Source organism: Ursus americanus, chromosome 32 (assembly GCF_024610735.1).
Source record: "Ursus americanus isolate L20-20 chromosome 32, mUrsAme1.1.p, whole genome shotgun sequence".
Taxonomy (NCBI): domain Eukaryota; kingdom Metazoa; phylum Chordata; class Mammalia; order Carnivora; family Ursidae; genus Ursus; species Ursus americanus.
Window position 1 is genome coordinate 30,194,451 of NC_142158.1, and position 27,588 is coordinate 30,222,038.

The following is a 27,588-nucleotide window of genomic DNA, read 5'->3' on the forward strand; positions in this document are numbered from 1 at the left end:
GGCACAGCGGTTAAGCGTCTGCCTTCGGCTCAGGGCGTGATCCCGGCGTTATGGGATCGAGCCCCACATCAGGCTCCTCCGCTGGGAGCCTGCTTCTTCCTCTCCCACTCCCCCTGCTTGTGTTCCCTCTCTCGCTGGCTGTCTCTATCTCTGTCAAATAAGTAAAATCTTTAGAAAAAAAAAATCCACTAGCCTTTGGAATCACTGACCCATTTGGTCCCCTCCCCTTGGGACTGGTACTGCCCTCATTTGGGCAAGCTTGTTCTTATCCTCTGTAATTGAAGAGCTCCATTCAGAAGCAAATGGGAATAATTGATTTTGATCCTCCAGAGGCTGGAAAAAATCAAAGACCACAAGAGGTTTTTTAAAAAGGAGGCCAATTCCAGAAATAAATTTTCTCCATACTCCTTCTTAAAAGAACTCTTAAGAATCTCATAAACGGAAGCCCGTGTCCCTGGAATAGATCTGGCATCGCTTAAAAAAAAAAAAAAAAAAAAAAAGGAGGTGTGTGTGTCTCTGTGTGTGTGTGTTGTTAAAGATTGTTCTGACTGTTGTTAAAACAGTAAGGAAGACTTTATTTAAGACCACTGCCAGGGGAGAGAGATGATGCGCCCCAGTGAATACAAGGATAAGTAGGGATTTATAGCCAAGGAGCCCGGTGAGGGGTCAGGGGATGAAAAATTACTAAGAGGAGACAGCAGGGTAGGGGGATTCTTGCTAAACTGACCTAACAAGATTCTTACTAAAGACAAGCTAAGGACTTAGACAGGTAAAGGTGGGGGATGAGGAATTTTATCAGATGAGGTGGGGTGGGGGTAGCTCTTGTTAAACTTACTTAACAGGATTCTTGCTAAAACTTGACTGAGCAGTCCAAAGACTGGATGGGGACCAAAGTCAAGGTCTAGTTGAAAAGAGTACTCAGAGGAACCTGAGTAAAGTTTGGTCAAGGAGGGAGTTTTTGTCAGTCTGCGTGTGTGTGTGTGTGTGTGTGTGTGTGTGTGTGTGTGTGTATTTGTGTGTTTTATTATAAAAGTAATGCATGCCTCACCCCAGAACTCACCAGTCTTAATAGTTTGGTACATAGCCTTCCATATATGAGCAGACGCTTAGAAAAATACACCATTCTAACAGAAATGAGATCATACTCTACGTACCGCTATGCAGGTGCATTTCTCACTTCAGATATCTTGCATGTTTTCTCATGTCAACACGTATATACTGACTGTTCTCGTTCTGTAGAATGCCTTGCCTCACTTGAGATATTGATGCCAAGCCCTTATATTTTAGATTCCAGTTTACGTTTTTTTTTTTTTTTTTCACATACATTCTCCCATTTATTCCATAAAATAACCCTCTCAGGTTAGGGATAGGGCAGGTGACATCTCCATTTGACATAGAGGTTGGGTGATTTACTAGAGATTTTGCAGCTAATATGTGTCAAGTCCAAGCTTTACATATATGGGTCAGTGTTATGTGTGGGAAAAAAAATCTTTAACATTCAGCTTCCATGTTAGCCACATTCATAATACTATTTTTGTTTGTGATACTTGGGGCATTTAGGAAATATATGTGGGGTATATAGGACCTGCTAATAAATTTCATTTGAGGTGTTCATCCCTTTTGCATGTATTATTAACTTCTATATTGAAATTTTTTGTCATTTTAATTTCCTTAAAACAACAAAATAGTCACCTTGAATACCTTAAGATTGAAAGAATTCAGTCAGTTTGTATCTTTCATTATAATGCTGTTACTTCCTATAGTTACCTTAAGTAATGAAGTTTGTCACTAATTGGATTTCTGGAAATGTTAATGGGAATCTTTCAGTTAACTACCTCTACTCATTTCCCTCTGGGACCCATTTCCTACCTAGAACATGGTGCCTCTCTCTCTCTCTCAGCCCTGTTTATTGGTTTCTGTGACCCTGGCGAGAAAGGAAAAGAACAAGACAGACTGAATGAGAAGTGGGGGATGTGAAGCAGGGCGGAAATGAGAGATATGAGCTATGGGGGAGTCATCTTATTCAGGAATGAGAAAAACAGTGGGGAGAGAGCGTGGTTTGAGAAGTTGCATATGGCACAGTGGTTAAGATTTTGGAGTTAAAGCCAGTGTCACCCATTCCAGCTCTATACCCCTGGGTAAGTTATTCACCTTTCTACTTGTCAGTGTCCTAGTGTTCTCTTGTAGGGTTCTGGTGAGAAGTAAATAGTTATTTAATCTACTTAATTAAAGTATACTTGTGTCAAGGCAAACATTTAATGTAAGCTGTTGTTTCTAGGCTTTTTAGAGTCAAAAATTCTAAGAAATGGGTCTCAAAGTCTGGATGGAGTAAAGTGACCATATAATTTATTGTTCAGGCCAGGATGCTGTTAATAATTATTCTGGGGCAACAGATATAAGCCAGGATTTATGGTTTCTCTAAGGCAAAGGCATCTTTGTCTCCAAATATGACTGATTAAAGCACCTTGCCTTCCTACCTCAGCCCAGTGAAGCCTCTGGACTTTGACAAGCCAGGGAACGGATCATTCTTACAAGCATTCTTCAGACACACACACACACACACACACACACACACACACACACACACTCACTAAACAAGAGAAGAAACAGTGTTTTTTCTTTCTAGGTAACACGTTATCTTAGGATGGAATGAGTCTGCATGTATATTTAGTAAAATTCGTGCAGTATTTTTGACCTAAGAAATAACCTGACGGAGGATATTTGAGTTCTTCTAGTTTGTATAATCTAAAAACGACCGTACCTTTCTTTGAGTAGCTAGGGCCCCTCCTGCCGTGAGGTGTGGATTTCTCTTCCTCTTTGAGCTTTCAGCGTGTGCCAGGTACCTTGCTTTCTTGGCAGTGCGGTGAGCATACAGTGGTAAACATGGCTATTTATATTCTAGTGAGAAAGACCATCAAATAGTGACAAATAGAGAACTCTGAACTGAAATCATTGTAATGAGGGCAAAGTAAAAGAAGCTCTGTAAGTAGCCCATGAAGAGCCAGCCGTGCCCGGGCTGGGAAGGAAAGGGAGGAAAAGGAGAGCTTTTTGTTCAAGCTGGATAGAAATTGAAGAGGTAAGCTGGAATGGGGGGGTTTGGGGAAGAGGCAGGAAGGAGCCTGGTCTTCCAGGACAGAAGACCCTGAGTGAAGAATGCAGAAAACCGGGAAGTGCCTGCTTTTACAAGATGACCTTGGCTGCAGTGATCACACATTCTCCCTGCTGTCTGCAAAGCCCTGTGGTCCCTTTTCTTGCTAAAGGAATGCCATTCATCCCAGCCTTCCTCTGCGTTCCCTTAGTGTTTGCACAGTTCTTTTATAAACACTTATCACATCGCTTTATAATTGTTTGTCTCTGTGTCACTGAAGTTCTTTCGAGCAGGGACTTGGTCTTATTTATTGCAAGGTACCTAGACTAGCACCATGGCATTTTCCCTTCTTCCCTCTGCGCGCCAGGTGCTGTGTCGTTGCTGCGTGGGAAGGTGGCACGAGACCTGCACCATCCCTGCTGTCACGGAGCATGCAGGGTGATGGCTGTTCGTTTTGCTCAGTGACTGAACGCATTGCCTGACTCACCAGTGAGAATCAGAATTTTGAACTCTGGAGGTCATTTTCCTGCAGCTCCTCTGTACCTTTTTTGCCGCTGTGTAACAGAAGCAGTGTTAAGGAGCCATGCCCAGGTAGACTGAATCAAATAAAAGATAAGGGCCCCCTAAGTAATAGTGTAAACCATGGGGGAAATATGGCTTGTAAAAATGTGATTTATACATCGGTCCTCATGAATACATTGTAGTAACAGCAGAGAACTGTAATGGCCTTCACTTCATGGCAGCGTACCTCGTAGGTTGTCACGTCCATGTCCATAGTGAAACAGCAGTTTCGCTGCGCACCCCTCACGCTGCTGCGCACATTACCCCTCGCTGCTGTAGGCTTGCCTTAGGTAGCAACGACTGAAAATAGCCATTCTTCCAGTGAACGTCCGAGCGTTCAGTCTCCCTGTTCTCCAGCAACTCGCCGACATACATGTGTGTGGTGTTGGGTGTGTCCACACCAGTTACCGACTAGAAGCAGAAGGGCCGAGAATCGAATGCTGTAGAGAGCAACATTGGACATAACCAGTGTGTCTATTCCAAACACCGTTGTCCTTGGCAGAAGGCAGGGGAGCACTGTTTGCTGGCTTTGTGGACCAAGGAGGCCATCCTTTCAAGTTGATTGTGTGAGTCGTTGTCAGCTATGAAGTTAAAAGGGCTCATTGCCTTTCTGCTTGCGTTTCTCTCTCGTGAGGAAATAAACCTTTCAAAGTCACTGCCTCTCATCATGCTCGAACCACAAAAACTCATGGCCACAAAATGCCAGGGTTACCAGAACTATACATTTCATAGTTGACAAGGGCTCATCCAACTTGTCATGTAGCGTCAGAATCGTTTCTGACGTTCTTACCAGAAGGCCACTGATTCACACCTGAGTTCCTTTCCGGGACAGCAGCCGTTTCCAGCTCTTAGCTCTCTGTAGCTGCTTCATCCAGATTTTGGATTATTACGTTTATGCTGCTGTTTCTTGATTTTTAAGTTTTAGGCATCCTCTGTCAGTCTTTTGTTATGAAGAGGTTTTAGCTTTCTTGCACTCTGTCAGTCCACTGCCTCGTCATCCTCAGATAGTTCACAATTTTTAGTGATATCAGTATCTAATGTGTATGTTTATATTATTAAGGCTGTTAGTATTATTCACCTGCTAACCCGGTTACAATCTGATCTTTTTTCCCTGTACAGTGCATTAACTGCCTCTCTTGGTGGTTTTCTGAGTTTCCAGTGCTCAGCTCACTCTTAATTCCCAAACTACAACCATAATTTTGAAGTCCTTAAATGTTACTTTCCACATCCCAGGCAGACACATCCGTTGATCTCGTCGGTTTCATTTTCTCCTGCAGGCAGGCCCGTGGAGCCCTGCGTCCTCCAGCCATGCTTGAGGCTTGCTGCATGGCTGATCCTGGCCCCGTTTTCTGGATGCCTGTCTTCCTCTTTCTTGGTTTGCTCATTTATTTGGTAGAGCATATCCTCCAGTCGCTTCCCGATAAAAGGGTGTGTGGGAGGTAAAATTTGAGGCTCTGCATGTCTAAAAATACCTTTATTCTCTTTTCATACTTGACTGATAATTTGCTATAGAATTCTAGGTTGGAAATCACTTCACCTCTGAATTTTGAAAGCATCGCTCTTTTGTCTTATGGCTTCCAGAGCTGCTATTGAAAATTCTGATGCACTCGATCCTTTGTGTGTGAACTTTTTTCTCCCTGGAAAATGCGTTCTCTTTATCCCATGACTTCTGAAATGTATTCTGAAATTTCACAGTGTGCCTTGGGGATGGGTCTTTTTAAAAATTATTCATTGTACTGAGCATAGGATGGACTCTTTCAACTGGAAGTTCATATCCTTCAGTTCTAGGAAAATGTCTCAAGTTGTTTCTTTGATAATATTCTCCTCTCTGCTTTTTCTCTTTTCTTTGGAACTCTAGGTCTTCTAATCTGCTTATCTTTTCTCTTGTATTTCCCATCTTTTTCTTTGGTTACACTTTCTTCGATATTTACTCAGGTTTATCTTCTAGCTCTTTGATTGTGTTTTTATTTCTACTATCATTTTTTAATTTCCAAAACGTTTGCACTGATTGTTGCAGCTTTTTTTCTAATCCTGTGATTGTGTGACAATAGTTTGTTGTTGCTGCTGCTGTTTTGGGTTGAGATTTTATTTGGTTTTCTGTTTCTGTTCTTTGAGTTCCTTTATTCTGTTTTGTGCTCTGTCATTTCACGTTGAACACCTTCCTCAAATGTGTGGTCCTCTTTGGTTGTCATTTTCATTTAAGAGCGAGTCACTAAAGAGCCAGTTGTCTGGATAGAGGTGGGAAGAACTTGGCAAAGATGGCTTTTATATCATATAGGGTGATTGGGCAGAAACCTACCTGCTTTGATGGGGAATCCCCCCAAGTCAGGATCTATTGCATTGTTTCCTGGAGTCCTTGGTCCAACCTTCTGTTTGGCGGTGGGGGTGGGGCTGCCAGCATTCTGGGAGCAGAGCTGAGATCATGTCCTTCAGGATGTAGACTTCCTTTTAGGGCTTCTGTTTCCAGTACAGTGCCTCTCTCTGCCTCTGCTGTTCCTGATACCCCCAAGGCTGGAGCCCATCTAATTCAGTTTCTTCACAGAATAGATCTACCTTCTCCTGCCTGGATACAAGGAGTAATTGTCTACTGGCTGCCCTAGATGGGACCAGAGATTTAGTGGTCTAACGCCTCCTTATAAACAGAATTTGAATCAAGTTCTTGTTTTCAACCCCTCCTTATCCCTGGTCTCAAGTACCACCGGGTACCTCTAATCCCTGAGCCTTCCCAGGGTATGTATGTGTGAAGGCCAAAAAGGCATCCCCTTGTATGGCCACAGGGACTCACTTTCTCAGTTCTGCTAACTACTCTTAATTTTCCAAAAAATGTTGACTTTTTATGTTCACTGTTCTCTTTCTCCTGTTCCTCGTTTGCTTTTACTTGCATTTTAATGGGGTTCAGGGATAAGCAGAAATAAAATACATGTTCAGTTTTTCCCAGTTAACTTGATTTTAGGGGAGGTTATACTGTTTTGGAGGTTTTGTGTCTAATTGTTTCATGTTGGTAAGTTTTGTCTTTTTCCAAAGATCACAAGCTTCTTTGACAATGGGGATGGTTTCATGGGCTCCTTGTTATCTCTTCTTTTATTTTTTTTATTTTTTTAAAGATTTTATTTATTTATTTGACAGAGATAGAGACAGCCAGCGAGAGAGGGAACACAAGCAGGGGGAGTGGGAGAGGAAGAAGCAGGCTCATAGCGGAGGAGCCTGATGTGGGGCTCGATCCCACAACGCCAGGATCACGCCCTGAGCCAAAGGCAGACGCTTAACCGCTGCGCCACCCAGGCGCCCCTGTTATCTCTTCTTTTAAACCTCAACAGTTAACTATGTAGAAGGCATTTTAGTAAGGATGTGTCTGATTTGTTTGAGTAAGATGAAGTCTTTTTAAAATTAGACTGGCTTTGGATAATGTTTCATTGTGTTGGAAAACTGCCAGCCCCTCCTGAGATTCAGAGAGAAATCTGCCTTTGCTAGGATAACTCAAAGAGGAAAATAACAAAGGCCTTTGGCAGAAAAAAAGTCTGTTTAGACCTTAATGATTTCATGAAACTGGATGGAAAACTGCTCAGAACCTCTCTTACCCCTCATGTGTATTGCCATTGCTCTCTCTTCATAGAGCCAGTGCTAGAGAAGGCCCTTTCCTGACTTGGTGCTCTGAGAGTCTTTGACCTCCTGAGAATCAATGCAGGAGGAGACCCACAGGGCTCCAAGTTGTTTTATCTCAGCAGTCGAGTTCAAGATCCTGGAGAATCTGGAAAAAACATACACTAGCAGTCAGACATGGGATTTTGTTTCAGTGCCGCATGAATTAGCTGTATGACGATCAGCAAGTCATTTGGACTTCAATTTTCCTACCTATAAGATGGAAACAGCACTAGGTACTTTTCTACTCCATAATATGGTTGTAGGGGTCAAATATGGGGAACGCACATGCATGTGAACACTTGAACATTATCATTTTATTTTTTTTTATTATTTTTTTTAAAAGATTTTATTTATTTATTCGACAGAGATAGAGACAGCCAGCGAGAGAGGGAACACAAGCAGGGGGAGTGGGAGAGGAAGAAGCAGGCTCATAGCAGAAGAGCCTGATGTGGGGCTCGATCCCAGATCGCCGGGATCACGCCCTGAGCCGAAGGCAGACGCTTAACCGCTGTGCCACCCAGGCGCCCCTGAACATTATCATTTTAAACTATGTAACCAACATAGGGCGTTCTGGGCCCTCATATGCACCTGCTAACTGGACGTCTACACGTGGGAGTCCAGATTCATTTCAGCCCTAACTAATCCAATACAAAACTTTCTCTCCTTCCCCTCTTTTCCTCCCTTACCTCACAACATCACCATCACTAAACAGATCAACCCTGGTTTTCCTCCTGAATTTACTCTCATTGTCCACTGAATTTTTCACTTCTCACCCACCCTTGCCCCCACCCTGATTTAGTCACCAGATCCTGTCTTTTCAATTGATTCAGTCTTTTTTCCTCTGTCCTCCTTACAACTGGCTTCATTCAGGTCCTTACTTCATTCCTGAATTGCTGACTTCCAGCCAGGCTCACTGGATCTAGTCACACACCTCTTGCTCTCCATCATCTGCACGACTGCTTAGCAGAATGATTTTTTTTCCAATTCTGAAATATATAAGGCCATCACAACAGCATAGTGAATAACCAGTCAGCCATCTAGGCTCCCATCTCCTAGCTGTCAACAGAAGGATTTCTCTAAAACATACGTCTGATTAGCCCCCACTCAGAACTTCAGTAGTTTCCAAGACCCTTCATGGTTTGGCTCTGCCTACCTCTCCTTGCTTGCATCCACCGTCCTTTCACTCGTGTGCTCCGGCAAGTCACAGTTACTTGCATGTGCCCCAGTTTGCTGGGACGACTTGGGTGGACTTAGGTGAATTGGGGTGTTTGCTCTTTGTTTCTTCTGTCTGGTGGATTCCTTCTCAGCTTTAAGGCTCTGCCCAAGTATCTCCCCTTCTGCAAAGCCTCCCGTATTTCCATTTCCCTATAAGCTACCCTTTGCATACTTCCTTCCCAGAATGTCACACACTATTCGGTATTGTCATTTGTTTACTTGTCTGACTTCCCCTCTCTACTCAAGGGTGGAGACTGTGTAGCACCCTGGCATATGGAAGATCGTGCATAAACATTTATTGAATTGAACTGGATTGGACACTCTACCGGCCCATTGAGATGCCATTACTTGTCTGTGTCAAGTAAGCAGTTAAGTAGCTGGGCGACCACATGAAGCAAGCTGATTGCTAGCAGAGAGCCACTTTAGGGTATCATTGGGTCCTGAAATCAGATTCCATAGAATAGTCACGGGTGAAAATGGGCTGGGCACTTTGGTTCTAACTTAGGGTTCTTCTGTCTCTGTATTTTATGGACAGACATCTCAAATGCAGTATTCTTCTTTGTCCCATCAAGAGATTGTTGCCATTTTTAATGGATACAGGTGTAGCAAGTCTGTTACTGCATAGAGACCATGTCTTTATTTAAGTAGCTGGTTACTTAAAAACCCAGTGTTAAAGTTGCATACTGGTGGCCCTAAGCCAATTCCCTGCATAGTGCTGTGCTCTTGGAAACGTGAGGGATTTCCGTAAAGAGCTTAAAATATATGGTGTGCATGAGCAGCATAAAGAATTCACAGTGGTTCAAAGTCAAATATGATAAATGTGGTGGTGAAGGTGCCATAGGTGATCTGGAAAATCTGAGACGGGTGAGATTAGTATCAGCCCGTGCAGTCAGGAAAGGTGTCATGGACCAGCGCACATTTAAACCAGGCCACTTTCTGTGGTGGCTAGGATAAGTGTCTCTGTGTGTTTTCTGCTGTTCTTACTTGGTTTTACAGAGACTTGAGCAGTTTTACCTCAGGTTTTTGCCTGAGTTTTGCTGGGTCTGAAGAGTGATAGGTAGATGTAAATATGGGTGTTGTCGATGGACCTTTTAATTCAGATGGAAGGAACCCTGATTCCCTTTTAGAGATTTAGTGTCTGATCATCGTGGTTTGGACTTTAGACTCTGTGCCCCTTCTTCTTGCTTGGAGAGTGCTCCCCCTCTCCTTGCTCCATTGTGGACTTCGTGTCTTTCCCCAGAGCCTGACCTCTAGTAGGTGCTCATGGATGCTCTCTGACCTCAGCTCCCCTGGGTGGCCTCCGTAAGCCTGCTCCCTGCAGGCAGAGCCCCCGACCTCCTTGCTTCCCAGCCGCATGTCAAGTCTGCTCCTGCTCAGGCTGTTTGCACCTGATGCTCTCTCTGCCTGTCCTCCCCAGACACCCACACTGCTCCTTCCTTCACTTCACTCACATCTCTTCCCCAGGGTCACCTTCTTAGAGAGGTCTTTCCTGAGTACCTTATTTAAAGTGTCATCCTGTCACATTTTATTCTCTTACTTTGCTTGATTTATTTCCTGTGTTTCTTTATGGCACTTACCATTACTTGCCACCGTATTTTTATGTATTTGTTTATTTGGTCACTCTCCCTCCAGATTCAAGATCCAGGAAGGCAGAGACTTTATCTTTTCCCATTTGCATTTCCAGGCCCTGGAACAGTGCCTGGCGCATAGAGGGCACACTTCACTTATCTATTGAATCCATGCACGAGTAGCCCCACGAGCAGGCCCTCAGTCAGCGCCTGTCCCACTGTGTAGAGTGGCTGTGTCGGGATGACTGGCCTGTTCTTCATCACTGCCTCCAGATCTAGCTCGCTACCTGCCGGGGATCAGTGTGTAGTCAGTTTGTAAATGGACAGAGAGAGGCCTTTGAGGTGGGACTCAAAAGCCACAGGTTCTCATCAGTCCTCTTCTTCCTTGCCCTGTCAGTGTCTTTAGATGCCATCTTCGAAGGTAGGTGCTTCTAGTCCCAGACGGCCAGGCTTGCTGTGCGCTGGCATCACCTCCGTGTGGTTGGGTTGCTGTGACGTGTCCTAGGCTTCTTAACACTAATGCTTTTAAACTGGTTCCAACCATTTAGTTCTCGTTTCTATGAGCCATAGAAGCCCTGGGGAGCCCATCACAGTGGAATTTGCAGATGCCGAGCAAGATTTGAAGGATTCAGTGACTTGTCCTACAACTGACAAGTGGCAGAGGCAGCTAACTAGAGCCTCAGCTCTTAACCTGGGTTCTGTAGTTGCTTCACGCGGGATTGCTGGGGCTCCTCTGAGACCCATCAAGGGTGGTATGAGGGTTTGTTCTATGAATCGAGGGCAGCAATTGCATTTCTGTACAATCTGTATAGGTTAGACCTGGTTTAAGAATCTCTGGGACTGTTTTCCTTCCCTCTGGTTTTCTTGGCGGGTTGTATTTTGCTTTTGTTTGTTGGTGAGCAGCCCTTTGGGATTTACTGTCTTACAAAAACCTAATAGGACAGCTGTGATAGAGAGGAAGACCCAGATTGTAAATAGCTCTTTTCTTGGGCTGCCAAAAAGGAAGAAACTTGGGTGTGTGAAGCGAAAATTCTAAGCAGAGAGATTCAGTTCTCTGTTTTCATTTAGGTGTTATTTAATATATTCCCCATTCCTCCAAATTTCTAGACGGGCATTCAGAGGAAATGCTAGTTAGAGAAAAAGCCGGGGAGGGAGGGAAGCCCTTACTGGTTGGAAATGTTGCAGCTTTATGCGGGAAGTCCTTGTCTTTCTTCCTTGTCCTTTCAAATTGTTCTGAGGGAGTTTTAGTGCTGGTAAAGGATATCCAAGCTTAATCACCTCTAGACCAGAGACGTGGAGATAAAAGTTAGAGAGTGAAAGAAGCCTTGCTCAGTCCTGCCTTTTTTTTTTTTTTTTTTTTTAAAGCAAGGGCGGTTTAAGTCTTAGTTTTCAGGTTACTTTGGGGCCTGGACTGAGGTCATTGAGGAGCTAACAGATTCCTAATGGAGTCCTCAGGACTGCCTGACCCATTACTGGTATTTTCTTTTTCCCAGCTCCTGTTGGTTTCTTCCGGTCATCTTGCTGTGGGATTGTTTTCCAGCCTTGCACTACTGCATCTTTACCTCCTCTCGTCATCCCGGCTAGATCATAAAGTCCTTGTTCAGCCAAATGCCGAGAGCTCTATAAGTGGGAGTTCGGATTCTGCCACTGATTTGGGGCCAGTAATTTGTTTTTTGATTCTTAGTGTCACCTATTTTTTAATAGAATGACGATGTTTTATCTGGTGGGTCAGTTTGAAAATGCGTATGAAAACTGTACCTCCTAGGTTTTCCAGACCCATTTCACTTTCTGTCATTCTCACCATTGCCAGGCATAGGTATATAATTTTTTACTTAGAAAATGAAGTTATCGTACACATGTGACAGATATAATTGCTTTTAACTATTTGTTTGGAAGGTGCCGTAGGAATCCAAGCTCAGTGGAGGTTGGGGATGCCAGGACATACCTCAGGCTCCTGACCCTGTCACCAGCATCCTTAATTGACAATGTATGAATGACCTGGGTACCAAAGCGTGCCTGTCTTCTCTTTTCACTTAAAATTTATCGTAAGGTCTTATTTATTTATTTATTTATTTATTTATTTATTTAAGATTTTATTTATTTATTCGACAGAGACAGAGACAGCCAGCGAGAGAGGGAACACAAGCAGGGGGAGTGGGAGAGGAAGAAGCAGGCTCACAGCGGAGGAGCCTGATGTGGGGCTCGATCCCAGAACGCGGGGATCACGCCCTGAGCCGAAGGCAGACGCTTAACCGCTGTGCCACCCAGGCGCCCCTATCGTAAGGTTTTAAACCTAAAGTAGACAAGCTCATTAAAGTGGCCCAGGTCACACATATACAACCATATATTATTAACAGTTTGATGTTTTTCTTGGTTTTCTTTTCCCTGTGCACAGGTTCTTTCCCCTCTTTCTTTTAAAAAATTATTATAAAAATACCTGAATGCATTCTCATTGTGTTTCAAACAGTGTGGTAGACTACAGAGCAGAACATGAGAGTCCCTCTTCACCATCTGTAGTGTCCCCCAACACACGTTTCCTTTCCCAGAGGTGACCACTGGCAGCACTTGGCGAGCGCTCTTCCCATCACCATCCACCACGTGTGCGTGTACTTACGCACTTCTAAAGCAAGGGCTCCTGTTTTGTATACTACACAATGACTGCTTTTTTTCACTTACCCATAACACAGTATGTCTTGGGAAATCTTCCTGTGTCAGGACACATAGGCCCAGCTTGTTTTCTTTCCTTTGTGGTGGTGGTTATTAATGGTTATGTAGTAATTCATTGTATGGGCATACCTGGTATTTAACTGCCCACCTGTTGATGGACATGAAGTGTTTAGTTTTTGCTCTCACAGTGAAGCAGTCCTGTACAAGCATGTATCTTTGTGCATGTGTACAAGTGTTTCTGTTGAATAGTTGCCAGGAAGTGGAAATGCTGGCTCAAAGTGAATGCCTATTTTTGGTTTGGTGGATGCTGCCAAATTGTCTTCCCAGAGGAATTCACCAATTCAAAGTCCTACCAGTGGTATATAAGAGTGCTTGTTTTCCTGATCTTTGTAAATACTTTGTTATTCTCATTTTTGTCAGTCTGGTTGGTGAAAAGTAGTATGTGATTATTTTATTTTTTAAAATTATATTTTTAAATAATCTCTACACCCAATGTGGGGCTCAAATTCACAACCCTGAGATCAAGAGTCACGTGCTCCACTGGCTGAGCCAGCCAGGCGCCCCTAAACAACCACTGTTTTTTGAATATTTTATTTATTTATTTGTCAGAGAGAGCACAAGCAGAGGGAGCAGCAGGCAGAGGGAGAAGCAGACTCCCCGCTGAGGAAGGAGCCCGATGTGGGACTCAGTCCCAGGACCCTGGGATTATGACCTGAGCCGAAGGCAGACGCTTAACCGACTGAGCCACCCAGGCGACCCTAAACAACTTTTTTTTTCTTTTTAAGGAAAAAATAAGACACTTCCTTTACATGTTACAGAGTGTTTACCTTATACCAACTGCCAACAGTAGAGGCATTCTCATTAAAAGCAAGGACAGAACAAGACTGCCTTCTACTACGTAATATTATTTTAGAAGCTCTGGCCAAGGGGTGTCTGCATGGCTCAGTCGGTTGAGTGTCTGACTCTTGATTTCAGCTCAGGTCACGATCTCAGGGTCATGAGATCAAGCCCTGCCTTGGGCTCTGCGCTGACGCCTAAGAGTCTCTCTCTCTCTCCCTGTCTCTCTGGTAAAAAGAAGCAGCAGCAGCTCTGGCCAGTGCAGTAAGGTGTGAAATAGGAGTAAGAGGTTTGAGGATTAAGTTAGATGACACTTTAGTCTTCCTAGTACAGTATTTCCGATTCAAATAAAGCCCTGAAATTCTAGATCTTGGTTTTTTTTGTTGTTGTTGTTTTGTTTTTCTGTTTTTTTGTTTTTTAGTTTTTTAAGCAATAAGACATTTAGAAAGGAAAGACCCATTGTCTCTTAGATCTTAATACATGTGTCCTGGTGCTTTAATTAATGTGGGTTCTTTCATCTTGGTTCTTGCTGGTTAAATCATCCAGATTATCTGTAAGTCTCTCTTAAGTCTTCAGTCACCAGCGTAGAGGTGGGTGTTCAATACCTGTGACTGGCTGAATGGTTGGTTGGTTCGGTGACATTTTTGATGACCTTTCAATGAACTGTTCTTACAATCCTGGAAGTATTTAGAGGCATGAGTCCCAGACTGAGTGATAATGTAGTTAAAAATGAGAAGGGTACATGGGGCGCCTGGCTGTTTCCATCAGTAGAGCATGCAACTCTTGCTCTTGGGGTTGTGGGTTTGAGCCCCACGTTGGGAGTAGAGTTTACTTAAAAAAAAAATACACACAAAAAAATATAACACTTCGATGGCTTATCATAGAGCAGAGTTCAAACATCGGTCTGAAGAGAAAAATAAATTCAATTAAAAAAATTTAAAATAAAAAACAAAAAGATGAGAAGGTACAGAAGAGCAAGCTCTTAAATGATGACGCTGTTATCTTGACACCTGACTCCCTGTTCAGCAAACGACTGTGTGTTGTTGGTGTTGGGCATTTCTGTAGTAAATAGCTGCTGTCCTTTCAGGAGTCATGTGGACGTAACTAGTTTGGTTAAACACCATAGAGAATTCTTTTCTAAGCAGTTAACTGGCTCTAAATTTGGTTTGTGACTTCAGTCTTCTTTTTTCTTTTTTTCCCCCCTCTATAGCATCTGGAGAGGGCCCAATGTGAACTGTGTTGACAGCACTGGCTATACACCTCTACACCATGCTGCTTTGAATGGCCATAAGTAAGTATTAATGTGCTATATTCCTGCCCTATCCTTCATAACCCAGGCCTTTGGATTGTCTTTTTTTGTTTCTGTAGAGGATTACTAAGCAGTAGTGTTGAGGAATAGGGAACAACAAACTAAATTCAGTCCACCCAGAGTTCCTGAGTCTCTCATTAGCGTATAATTTAAGCACCCTTCCCTACTCCACCCCCCAAAAAACTTCAACCAAAGGTTAAGTTTTACCTTTTCTTCTGTTCGTCCTTTCCTGTTTTGAAATGGTGCAGTGCCACACGTGATCTGCACCTGAAGGTCACATTAGGGGCAGCCAGATCGTAAAGGGGCTCGACAGTCTCTTAGGTAACCAGCACCTTTGTAACCTGAAAATAGATCGAGTGGTCCTAAGAAACTTCCCTTCTGTTAAAGTAGTTATTTATTTACTCTTTTTGCTTGCCGTTCTTCCTCATACAGTTAGCCTTGTAGACAACAAGAACCTTTTCTAAGGGGAAAAATACATAAATCATATGGCCTATTTAATTCTCTTAGGTATTGGTTAGTAGTTTTTAGGTGGGATTTGTGCAGAAAGTTTTCTGGAGAAGCTGTGCTTTGGGGGGAGTGTGAGAGAAGATGACATAGGTTTAAAAGATTTGGCAGCCTTTTCCAGAGGGCGCTGCCCTCCATGTGAGAGAGAATGTGATGGCTCAGTCCGGGGGCAGGCTTGGTCGTGGGGTACAGTGAGTAGATTTGGCAGGATGTGGAAGAATGGAAACCAGAGTGGAGCAGCACAGAGGGTGGTAAGGAGAGTTCGAGACATCATGCTCTAGGAGAAAAGAAGTAGAAGTTTAGTTTTCATGAGGAGGGATTGTTGGAACCATTTTCGATTTTGCTGAGCAAGAAGCAGGGCCCTCACCACCTTGTGATGTCCCGTATCACTTGTGTGGTAATTGGCCCAGCCTGATGGGCTCTAATGTGCCAAAAAGAGGTGATAATTGTTTCCTTCTACATTAAACTTTCCTGAAATAGATTGAATGTGATCCTTGTGTCTTTTCTGTGGCCATCTTAGACCAAGCTAACACGGACTCTGTGGAGACCCCTCCCCCCATCGGTAGGGGGCTAACCTGAATTAAAGTGGACTGAAATGGCTGCAGCTCGTTAGCCAAGTTTATCTCCAGATGCTGTTTTTATTTACAGTGGGGATTTTCTTTGACCTCATATGCATGGGGATAATTATACATTTGTATCTGCTTAATTAGCGGTGTCACCAAGAAGAAAGCCAAGCCCTTCTTTCTGGATGTATCAAATGATACCATATGTGTCTGGCTTATGTTTGCAGCAACTTTAATTCTGCTCTGCCTGTCTGCTTTTAGCTCCCACATCACTAAATGCTCTGAATAATGTGGTGAATAATGATATTTGTCTTGCATGACTACTTTTATGTAAAGTTTATCCCCGAATGGTGTTTAAACATCACAAACAAGGAAACATGGCAAGGTTTAGACAAGGGGACCAGACATTTTCACAATAATGGAGTATAGATGGATTGTCTAGAAAGCCTAGAGAAATGGCAAGGTGATGAGTCAGTGTCGTTTGGGTCAAGATGTTTCAGCCATGTATCAGCAGCTATACACGTAGCTCATGGAATAAGAGGAGGAGACTGGGCGATGAGCTCAGGTAGAGAGAGGGGGGCCGAGTGAGATACTATCTGAAAGGGCTTCAGCTGCCCAAATGTGAAGAGCTGTTAGTAGGAAAGACTTCTGAGTTCTGCAAACTCATGATTGATTTTTGCCTTCTAGGGATGTGGTTGAGGTTCTTCTGAGGAACGATGCGTTGACCAATGTGGCTGATTCTAAAGGCTGTTACCCTCTGCACTTGGCAGCCTGGAAAGGAGATGCCCAGATAGTGCGGTTGCTCATCCATCAAGGGCCCTCACACACCCGAGTCAACGAACAGGTCGGAAGGAGGAGAAGCGTTCTTCCCTTCAGCTGTAGCCAGACCGTGGCGGCCCCAGCACTGTTTCAGTTCCATAGCTCAGATCTCAGGGAGCCAGCCCTTCCAGGCCCTACAAATGGTTCCCCTCCTCCCAGCGCTACTCCTCCGAGTGCATCAGGGAGATCTCATACCCCGGGGATGCATTTTACGTGCATTTGACTCGTGCAGATTTGGAGTAGTGCTATAATAAAGATCTACATACCTTCTGTGCAAAATGGGAAATAATACAAATCCCGTAAAATTGCTTAGTGGCCATTTCTAGCCGGCAGGGTTAAGTAGTTCTAAGTTGTGCTTACGCCATCAACATGGCAGTGCAGCTTTAGCCGGTAAACGCAATCCTCCCAGTGCGCGTCAGTGCTGCCTGAACCCTGCTGTTGTTTTCCCTACATCACAACTGGCAGAAGTGGAAGGACTCGTCCTGGGACTGAAAAAGGAGCTCACAAAACCATCTGAGTAAGCTCAGGGGTCAGAGGTGATTCAGCAGAATGAAAATCATTTATATTATGTCCCCTAATGTCAACTTCAGAGTGACCATGCTTTGACAAAGTGGAGATAATTCTTAGAAAATAAAAAAAAAGCAACGTTTGAGCAAAAATACCTTGAAATGGCCCTGGACTTAGGTACTCTGAGACTCTACCTCCTCTTTTTTACATTGATTCCTTTGGAAAAGGAATAACTCACATTATGCAAGTTCTAGACAATCCTCTCATAAAATGCAGTTTCCTGTAGTTTGGATCTGAGATCCTGTGTCCATTTGAGAGGAGATGGGCTTTCCCTGGGTGACAAGCCATTCTGTTTTCCTCTCTGCTCGGAACTGAAACAGGTTCTTTTTTCTTAGTTGCTTGAATGAGAGAGATGCTGCTGTTTCTCAGTAAGCCCAGGACTGTTTTCCTAATGACTTGGCTGAGAGGAGATTGTTAAATTACCTATAGGATTAGGTTAGGGTTATTCCTCGAAAAATAGGAAATCATTTTTGCAATCAGCAAGGCTATGCACACTCTCAGTGAGCTGTTGGGAGCATGGCTGACTCACAGAAGGGCAGCTTCACTCGGAGGTTTGAGAAAATTACAGCAATGCTCCCAAATCTCTCAGCTTGGAGATTGTGTATGTATAGTTGTTAATCAGCTTCCCTTTCCCCCTCAGGCTGTATTTTCTGGATAGGTAAGCCACAGAAATTTAAAATCATCGAGGAGGGTGTTTGTGTTATAACATTAAGAATGAAAATTGTCTCTAGAATTACTGCTTCAGAATCTAAATGCAATTTTACTCCTCCTGGCTAAAGTGATTGTAATTTCTCTTAACTGGAGGAAATTTATAAGGAAGTTTGCTTGTAACTAATACTCCTCAATGTTGAACAAACTAGTCACCCATTAAAGTCCTTCTCATTTAAGAAATTTTCGGCAACCATTTCTAATCCTGTCTTTGCTCACTTTTGCCTTGGAACACAGCTGCTTGGATTTTTGAGCCACTTGAGTGTGCTAGCTTGCCCTGCTCACAGCTGCCTCCTGCCTGGAGTATCCGTTGATAGGTGGGACACCAGCCCAGTGTTCTGAGTATCTGGCAGGCAGGGGGGTGGGGCAGGGGCTGGGCAAGATGGCTGCGATAGCTGGAAGAACCTAATGGCTCTAGGTAGTAGTACCACATTGATCTATTTAAAGACCGTTAATGTGGTTTCAGCTGGATGCTTGGATAAGAGGGGGTGATGAGTGCTGTGCCCTTGAGCCTGCCTTACCCATTAACTTCCTTTCCAGACACCCAGAGGGCAGATCCAAGTTGTTCTCGTTCTTGTGTTGGGCCCCCTCGGGGCTGGGCATTGCTTTGATATATTTCATCCATTTTATCATCACATTTTCTTTTCCTCTCCTTTTTATAGAATGCTCTTGAGATCAAAGAATTCAAAAAGTACGGCCCCTTTGACCCTTATATCAATGCCAAGGTGTGTACGTTGCTGCCAGGATTTCTCTGCATCATTTCTCCAAGCTGCACTCCCTCTTTGGTCCTCTCTGGCTTCCACTCTTGTCCGCTCAGGCTCCTCTTCATCACCCTGACTATTGTCTGCTTCAGCCCATCTGCTTTTGGCTTGTCTGGGAATGGGAAATTGCAGCTTCAGTGGGTTTGGGTTTTATTTTTAAAACCCATGCTAATTCTGGAAAGGTTGGGTGCTTTTCCTGGAATGTCTGAAAAGCTTAGAAATGGCCGAAATGGGGAAAGGGAAGGAACCATATTATATGCATAATTTACCATTGTGATTGCTAAAATCATTTAAATTTAAAAAAGAAAAATTCAGTTAAGAGATGTCAAACGGGACACCTGGGTGGCGCAGTCGTTAAGCGTCTGCCTTCGGCTCAGGGCGTGATCCCGGCGTTCTGGGATCGAGCCCCACATCAGGCTCCTCCACTAGGAGCCTGTTTCTTCCTCTCCCACTCCCCCTGCTTGTGTTTCCTCTCTGCTGGCTGTCCCTGTCAAATAAATAAATAAAATCTTAAAAAAAAAAAAAAAGATGTCAAACATATTAGCTTACTTTATAATAAGCACAGAAGATGATTAAATTGTACTAACTGGATTAAAAAAATTTTTTTTACTCTGCTCTATTTCTTTTGAAGTGTAATCTCATTTTCAATAAGTGAGTAGTAGAGGTGTTGGGGAAGGGGTGTAGTGACTCCATTTTACTCTTAAAAGTTGTCACTTTCGGCTCCCTCCTCATTTCCTTAAGTTTGTGCATTTCTGCCTGGGACTTTAAAGCCTCAGCTGCTTCTCCCCAGCTATTAGCTTCCTTCACTGCTTGGTCACTCTTGGCCCTGGGAAGGGCTCTCAAATAGGAAATGAGGTCGCAGGGTCAAGCAGGGCACTGGCCTTGATCTCCCTCCCTGTGAGGCTAGGGCACGTAGAGGCCTGGTAGGCCTGGTGATGAACTGCCCAGCTCCTCCGGCCTTCACACACCCGGAGGCAGAGCTTGTGGATTGGTGATGGTTAGCCTCTCTCCTCGGTGCTCTCCCCTGGTTTTGACATGAGTTTTCATTCAGGTGACGTTTGCTTTTTGGCACCAGTCTGGAGTTTGATTGAGTCAGTGCGTTATTCACGTGAGCTACCTTTCCCTTGCTCTGAATACAGTAGCCTCAGGGAAGGGAAACATAAGGTACTTCTGCAAGTTTCCAAATGCAAGGCAGATATTCTTTGAGAAATGCTGACTTAGCGAATGAAGCTCCCCGTGGGCTGGATCTAGGCAGCCTTTGTGGGCCATGTTCTTCAGCTGTCGGGCCTTAATGGCAGAGAAGCAGTTTGATTCGGGGTAGTGGAACGCATTAACTTTGGTTTGGCCCCCGCTCTCTAAATTCTGTTTCCTAATTTTCAAAAGAGGAAGATACTCTTATCTTCATTTTCTTCTTTTTTTGGACTTGGTGTAGTAGAGGAGAAAACTCTTAAAGGTTGCAGTCTTTCAAATCAGGCCTGAGATTGAATTCCGCGCTGCCACTGACTGGTTTTGTTGACTTAAATAAGTTACTTAATTTCTATGAGCCTCCGTTGCCTCTTCTGTGAAGTGCAGTATACCATCTACCTTGCTGGATTGTTCTGGAGTTTACATAAGAGAGTGTACATTAAGTACAAGTATCTGGTAACTAGTAATCTTTGAGATCTGACTTTTAAAGGGTATATACAGTGGGGTGTTTCTGAAACGGCACTTTGGAATTTGTTCTTTCTTACTGGTGGATTGAAACTTAATGAAACATTGCTCAATTAGTCTGTTCAGGGTTTTTGTTTTGTGGGGACGTACCTTGAAGTGATTGTTTTCCCACTTGGTTAGTTCAGTTAGCTTATAAAGCTCTGATTAAAGGGTAAGTCTTTGGTTCTTAAAAGCACATTTTCTTATCCCTTGATTTCCCACACAAAAAAGAAAATTGGCCTGGGGCGCCTGGGTGGCACAGCGGTTAAGCGTCTGCCTTCAGCTCAGGGCGTGATCCCAGCGTTCTGGGATCGAGTCCCACATCAGGCTCCTCCGTTATGAGCCTGCTTCTTCCTCTCCCACTCCCCCTGCTTGTGTTCCCTCTCTCGCTGGCTGTCTCTGTCAAATAAATAAATAAAAAATCTTTAAAAAAAAAAAAACAAAAAAAACAAAACAAAAAACAACAAAAAAAAAAAAAACAAAAAAGAAAATTGGCCTAAATGGAATAAGAACATACTTCTCTTTTTGGAAATACTGCCCTTTGCCTCCTTCCCACACCCCGAAGGCCAAATGATGCAAACTGCACTAAGGGATAAAGCTGTTTGGATTTTGCTACAAATGCAAACTCTCTTCGAGCTGATTTGAGTCTAACCTTACTGGGTTTTATCCTGATTCAGTGGGTTTTTATTGACCTGGATTGTGTCTAGGAATTGTTTTGTGGGCTAAGTCCTATCAGGCACCTGTAGAAATTAAGAAGTCTCGGATGCCTGTACTGGGAGCAGAGGTGGTTTTCATGAGCGTTCATCTTCCTCTGCGACATATGGAGCCTTTCCTTCTTCAACAAGTCAGCATAAACCAGTCTAAAATGTAGGTCATCGGGGCGCCTGGGTGGCGCAGTCGTTAAGCGTCTGCCTTCGGCTCAGGGCGTGATCCCAGCGTTCTGGGATCCAGCCCCACGTCAGGCTCCTCCGCTGGGAGCCTGCTTCTTCCTCTCCCACTCCCCCTGCTTGTGTTCCCTCTCTCACTGGCTGTGTCTGTCAAATAAATAAATAAAATCTTTAAAAAAAATAAATAAAAATAAAATGTAGGTTATCGTAGCTAATTAGGTGGAACTATTTAAAATTGTTTATTTTCCCCCTTTTAAAATGATTTTAGGGGCGCCTGGGTGGCATAGCGGTTAAGCATCTGCCTTCGGCTCAGGGCGTGATCCCAGCGTTGTGGGATCGAGCCCCACATCAGGCTCCTCTGCTATGAGCCTGCTTCTTCCTCTCCCACTCCCCCTGCTTATGTTCCCTCTCTTGCTGGCTGTCTCTATCTCTGTTGAATAAATAAATAAATTAAAAAAATAAAATAAAATAAAATGATTTTAACTTAGTCTGAAGATCGTAAGGTGAGCAATGGTCAAATTAGTTTTAGGGTAGATCTATTTTCCTGTACACTTAAAAATAATTAAGTTTCAGAGCTGGAAGAGACCCGGAAGTTGTCTCGACCAGTTGCCTCCACATTCTGATCAGCATGTCTGGTTGTATCTGAATCACCTAGCAAGCTTTTATAAAACTTTTTATCTTGAAAAAATTTTCAATTTACAAACAGTTGCAAGCATAATGCAGTGAACCGCATTGTACTCTTCATCTAGATTCCCAGTTAACATTTTGTCTCATTTGCATGCACGTTTTCTCTCTCTCGCAGGTGTGTATGCATATTGTTGCTGTAGTTGATGATGAACTGTTTGATACTTAGTCATGGACATCATGACCCTTTAACCCCAAATACTTCAGCACGTATCTCCTACAAACAAGGGCATTCACTCGTATAACCACAGTACAGTTACCAAATTCAGGAGATGCAACATTAATACAGTACTGGAATCTAATACAAAATCTGTGTTCGGATTTTACCAATTTCCCCAATAATGTCCTTTAGAGCAATTTTTTTTTCCTGGTCCAGGATCCAGTCCAGGATCAGACACAATTTGGAACCATTCCTCAGCCCTTCTTAGTCTTTCATGACTAGGAACCGCAAACATGGACGTCCCTGGGTGGGACCAAACCAACAATGTTTCAGTGAACAGCTGAACCCACTAAGCGATTGCCACAAAGACCTGCGACATTGATGGTATTGAAGAATGTAGACCAGTCATTTTATAGACTGTCCCTCAGTTTGAGTTTGTCTGCTATTTCGTCATGATTAGACGCAGGCCCTGTAATTTTAGCAGGAACGCCACAGGAGTGACATCATATCCTTCCTTCACGTTGTAAGGCACATGATGTCAGTTTGTCGCGCTCATAGATGATTGCTTGCTTGGTCATGTTGGTGCCTGCTGGGTTGGTAAGCTTTTTAATAATAGTCTTCCTGGGCTTTACCCTCTAAGGTGCTCCCTTGGCAAGTCTGGGGTGGGACTTAGTTACTCTTAAGCTCCCATGTAATTCCAAAACAAAGCCAGTTTGAGAACCACTGATCTAAGCCAACTTTCCATCCAGAGCAGGAATCCTTTTCTCTCACCTGAAAGATGAGCCATCTACCCTTTGTTTTAGTTGATTGTTTGTTTCTCTTGGTAACAACCAGACTTACTTCATGGCAGCCTCTTTTTGGATTCCACTGATTTTTGGTTTCTTATGCTTGGCTGATATCTGTCTTCCTAAACTTTCCATCTGTTGGTCAGGGTTCTGCCTTCCAGAGCACTGCAGAGTGAGTCTAACTCTTCTTCCACATGGACTCAGTTCTCATGTTTCTCCTGTGTCTGCTAAATCTCCTTTTCCAATTTTGGTAGATTTCTGAAACCTATACCATTGTTGCTACAGAGAGCTGTAGCTGAGTTGTTTCTAACTTAGGTATTATCAACAGTGGTCAGGAGTGCAGTTGGGCTGTAATCTAAGCACTGGGAAGTGTTGGTTTAGAATAGTTTCAAAAGGAGAAAGGCCACCGAAACGTTTCTGTATAGTTTTCTGTTGCTTGTAGTTTATGCATATGTTAGATAGATAGGCATAAATATACAATGCATAAATATAATGGATTTACACATTTAATGGGGTCTCCATATGTAAAGGGTATTGGGATCTTTTTTCTTAGAGGTACTGACAGCAAGGAGAAGTGAAAGTGAGTCTCAAGATGGGCAGGAACGGAGAGTTTGTGCGAAGACTTTAGGGAAAATTGGGGTGTTTGATCTTAGTCTCCTTTCTCAGTTCAAATACATAGCAATATGATTCTGGGAACTCTTGAGGTGTGATGCGCACCTGTGGTGTGATTTGGAAGGTGTGAAAGAGGATTCTGGGTCCCGAGGAGTCTGTACTCTCCTTGGAGTCCCTCCCTTTCTTGTGGGTCCCTGAATCAACACTCAGTGACTTCCTGCCCTGATAGTTGTCATGTTCAAAGGGGAGCTGGTAGGAAGAGATTGTGATGGCCTGTGTTCAGTAGTTGAGAGATGGGGTCACCACAGACTTCAACTCAAGAGTATTGTAATTACCAGACCATGTCTGGCAAGACTGAAGCACGAGAAAGGTGCTTTTTACAGTGTGAATTTGAGTATAACATTGTGCAGAGACGTGGTTAGGCCATTTTTAGCAGAGTCAGGAAATTTGCCTGGTAGTGATCAAGACCGTGCTTTCAGTAAGGCAGCTTCATGGTAGCTGCCTTAGTTCTAGCAAACACCACCAACAAACTAAGATTTTTCTTTTCTTTTCTTCCTCCTGCTGGATAGCTTAGAGTTTTACAGTTCTTCAGGCCCTAATGGCATACTTTTTACAAAATCGAGGACAGATTATTCTGGTCGTTGGGAGACAACCTGGATATAAAAGAGACAGCAGTGTCTGCCTCAGAGTAAACAAGTTTTTCTGGATTGGGGTTTTAGTAAGAATAAGCTGGCTTTCTTGGCCCTGCTGTCATGGTAATCTTGAGATGTAAAAGCCTGAGAATCCTCTTAAAACTTCCTTGGGTTGCCACGCTGCCCTGGGACCACTGTAAAGAAAGCCCCTGTGTGTTTTGTTGATGAAGCTGCCTTTCATGGCGAGAACATGAAGTGACAGCTCGAACTAAGTTGGCTCAGGGAGAGTTGATGCTCAATTGGAAATGGGCATTCCAAATGGGTGTCTTAAGTGGTTGGTTTGGCACAGGGAACCCCAAAGATTTGCTTTCTGCCTAGAGTCTCCCCTTCCCTCCAGCCTTCTAGGTAGACATGGAATCCCCGCCTTGGGCCCAGTTGTATCCCAGGAGGCCGTTGCTAACTGGCTGTGTCCTGTGGCCCGCGAAGGCTGTCTGCACTTCAGCTGCTGATCTCCTCGAGCTGTGTTTGAGCGCAGCGCTGCTTCCTCTGTTTATCTGTGTGCATTTATCTTTGCATGTGGCTCCTGCTACCACGCTTTCTGTCCTTATTTCGTTGAACAGTTTTTCTTTGCTATCACTCTGGCCTTTGGGGGCCTTGCTCCCAGCAGCTCTGGATCTTTCTGGTACACTTGGTGTAGCTGGAAAAAAATGATGCAGTCAAATGCCAGATCAAAAGCAGATGGAATTGCATGCGTGTTTGGGTAACTCCTGGTCTGTTACTTTTAATGTAATGAATAGAATTAAAGCAGTTGTGGAAACATTTCATTTTTACCTTTTGATCACTGAAAGGTGCACAATATTGACTTGACGGACACACCACCTCATCAGCTTTGTTTCCCTAAAGTGGCAGAAGCCTCCCAGATAAATTTAGGAATCTCAAAGTCTTGTGGGAGAACTATTTTCATTAGTGCATCTAAAAAAGGAGAGGTCATGGAAATTACTTTATTTCTGCTCTGATTATACATTATCAGTAGTAGTAAAAGAAAGAGCACAATTGGAATGATTCACATTTTGCTTCTGATGGTGGATGAAGCACAGACTTCTCCTGTCTCATCCCAGGTTCTACCTTTAGTTTGAAACAAAATTGGCATTAAAGGACCCTGGGGTTGTGAATTTGAACTGATGGTCATGTTACAACTTTGAATATTTTGCACCTCTCACAAAACATTCCCGCGTCTGACTCTCTCCTACATAACCACGCTTCCCTGTACTGTAGACTGTGCACGCGCTGGTTGGTGCCGGCTCCTGGAGTGGGCACAGGCTGACAGCAGGGTCCCGTGTTCCTCTGTGACGGAGCTCAAGCGCCTCCCTCCCCTGGAAATGGCTATTGGCTGAGAACTCGAGAGTGGTTTTTGGTGCTCTGCTCTGTTACTTTGATTGTTGGCTGGTTGATTTGCATGCAAGAAGCTATATGCAGATGACAGACTCTTTCAAAACAGCTTGTCTGTAAGGCAGAGGACTGTCAACAAAGCCAGAATCAGAACTACAGGGTTGACTGAATATCCATTGTAAAACCAGTTGAAATTTAAAATGAGTCAATGGCAGCGATATTATTGGCATTCCTGTGTGCCAGGGCCTCTGCCCAGGGCCCGCCCCGTTCCCTGGTTCACTGTCCTTGCAGTCGGTAGACACTTCCTTCATGGCACACAGGAGACGGTAAATCTGAGGGGATCACAGCCCCCTCTGGCAGCGGCTGATTGGAGCGGCCGGCCTCGTTTGTTGGGGAGTATGTCTTCATTCTGATCGACTTCTAGTAGTCCCCAAATATTGCTGCTATTTTCCTCATTTAAATTTCAGTGGTTTTCTGTGTGATCGTCCCGGTCGTAGGCCAGTCTGCCAGTGACCCTGCTGACGGGATCTTCTTGTCCACTCTTTAGAACAACGACAACGAGACGGCCCTGCACTGCGCCGCGCAGTACGGCCACACGGAGGTGGTGAAGGTCCTCTTAGAGGAGCTGACAGACCCCACCATGCGCAACAACAAATTCGAGACCCCTCTGGACCTGGCCGCGCTATACGGGAGGCTGGAGGTGGTGAAGATGCTGCTCAACGCCCACCCCAACCTCCTGAGCTGCAACACTAAGAAGCACACGCCCCTGCACCTGGCGGCGCGGAACGGCCACAAAGCCGTGGTGCGGGTCCTGCTGGACGCTGGCATGGACAGCAACTACCAGGTAGCGGGGCAGACTCCCCCCGCCCCCGGGCTCCGGGGGCCGAGTCGCGGTGGGAGAGGCACAGGTACCATGCTGCTGGGCTGTGTTCTCATCTAGCACGTGTCACTTCCCGTGTCAGACGCTTCCATCCATTGACTCATTTTCATGTGAAGCTTCAGAGACAGACTTCTCGAGTCTGTTACTAGTTTTCTTTTATTCTTTTTTTTTTCCCCTTTTCAGGGGCAATACAAAGTCATTATGCCCTGAAAAGATGTGCTTGTGGGCTCTCTCTCAAAATTAGAAAAACTTCATTATCTTCCTATACAGGCATTCCCACTGCCACCATTTGCCACCTGCAAAGTCCCATCAACTTAGGAGACTTGGCATTTCCCTGTGTAGTTAGCTTTGTGCATTCCGATGAGTGATTGTTCCTTAGGTTTTGCTTTGACCAAACCACCAAACCACATGTGAAGTTAAGGTGGTGGTGTTTTGTTTTGTTTTGTTTTTACCCTTGTAGTTTTCTTCTCATTATTCCTTCCTCCCGGGAAGGGGGAGTCTTGAAGAGTTTCACCAGTAGGTGGCTCCGAGAGTTGCTGCGCAGTTATTCCTGTGTGGCCTGATGGTGGCACTTCAAACACACTTCACGTCTGGGCCACGATTATGGCTCCGGAATCCAGACAAGAAAAGTGGGAAAGATAATGACAGAGGACTTTGTGTGGTTGATTTTATTTTCCTGCCCCTTCTTGTCTATATCCCGTTTGTCGTGTGGAGCCACGCCAAACCTGGGTCACTGTTCTGATGACATGCTGCTCTGCGCTCTCGTTTGCCTTCCAGACGGAGAAGGGCAGTGCTTTGCATGAGGCTGCTCTGTTTGGCAAGACTGATGTGGTGCAAATCCTGCTGGCTGCAGGTGAGAGGTCGGCAGCGCTCTCGTTTTCACGGCATGCCAGGGGTGGGCTTGTTTCTCCCTAGCCTCCCCGGAGGGGGATTTTTGCTGGCTGCACTTGAACCCAATGTATGTATGTCTCCACTGGTTGATTGCAAGTGTACGAATTGTTCTTGAAGAGCTGGATTAAGTGGCTTTGGATGAAAAATATTGGTCTTGCTACTGGGAGCAT

General features: G+C 44.2%; 1 protein-coding gene across 6 annotated transcripts in view; it reads left to right on the top strand.

Annotated features, from left to right (window-relative positions):
* The window catches only part of ANKS1A (ankyrin repeat and sterile alpha motif domain containing 1A), a 175,551-nt gene that overhangs the window by 56,191 nt on the left and 91,772 nt on the right, over positions 1-27,588 (top strand). For 3 of the 6 annotated variants that reach the window (XM_087858156.1, XM_045772007.2, XM_087858152.1), the window contains exons 2-6: positions 14,789-14,869; positions 16,642-16,798; positions 18,711-18,773; positions 26,195-26,491; positions 27,305-27,380. In XM_087858156.1, the coding sequence (XP_087714282.1) occupies positions 14,789-14,869; positions 16,642-16,798; positions 18,711-18,773; positions 26,195-26,491; positions 27,305-27,380 (674 nt within the window). Of the gene's footprint in view, positions 1-1,907; positions 2,139-14,788; positions 14,870-16,641; positions 16,799-18,710; positions 18,774-26,194; positions 26,492-27,304; positions 27,381-27,588 lie in introns of those variants that run through there. The other 3 variants (XM_087858153.1, XM_087858154.1, XM_087858155.1) reach the window with 2 other exon arrangements.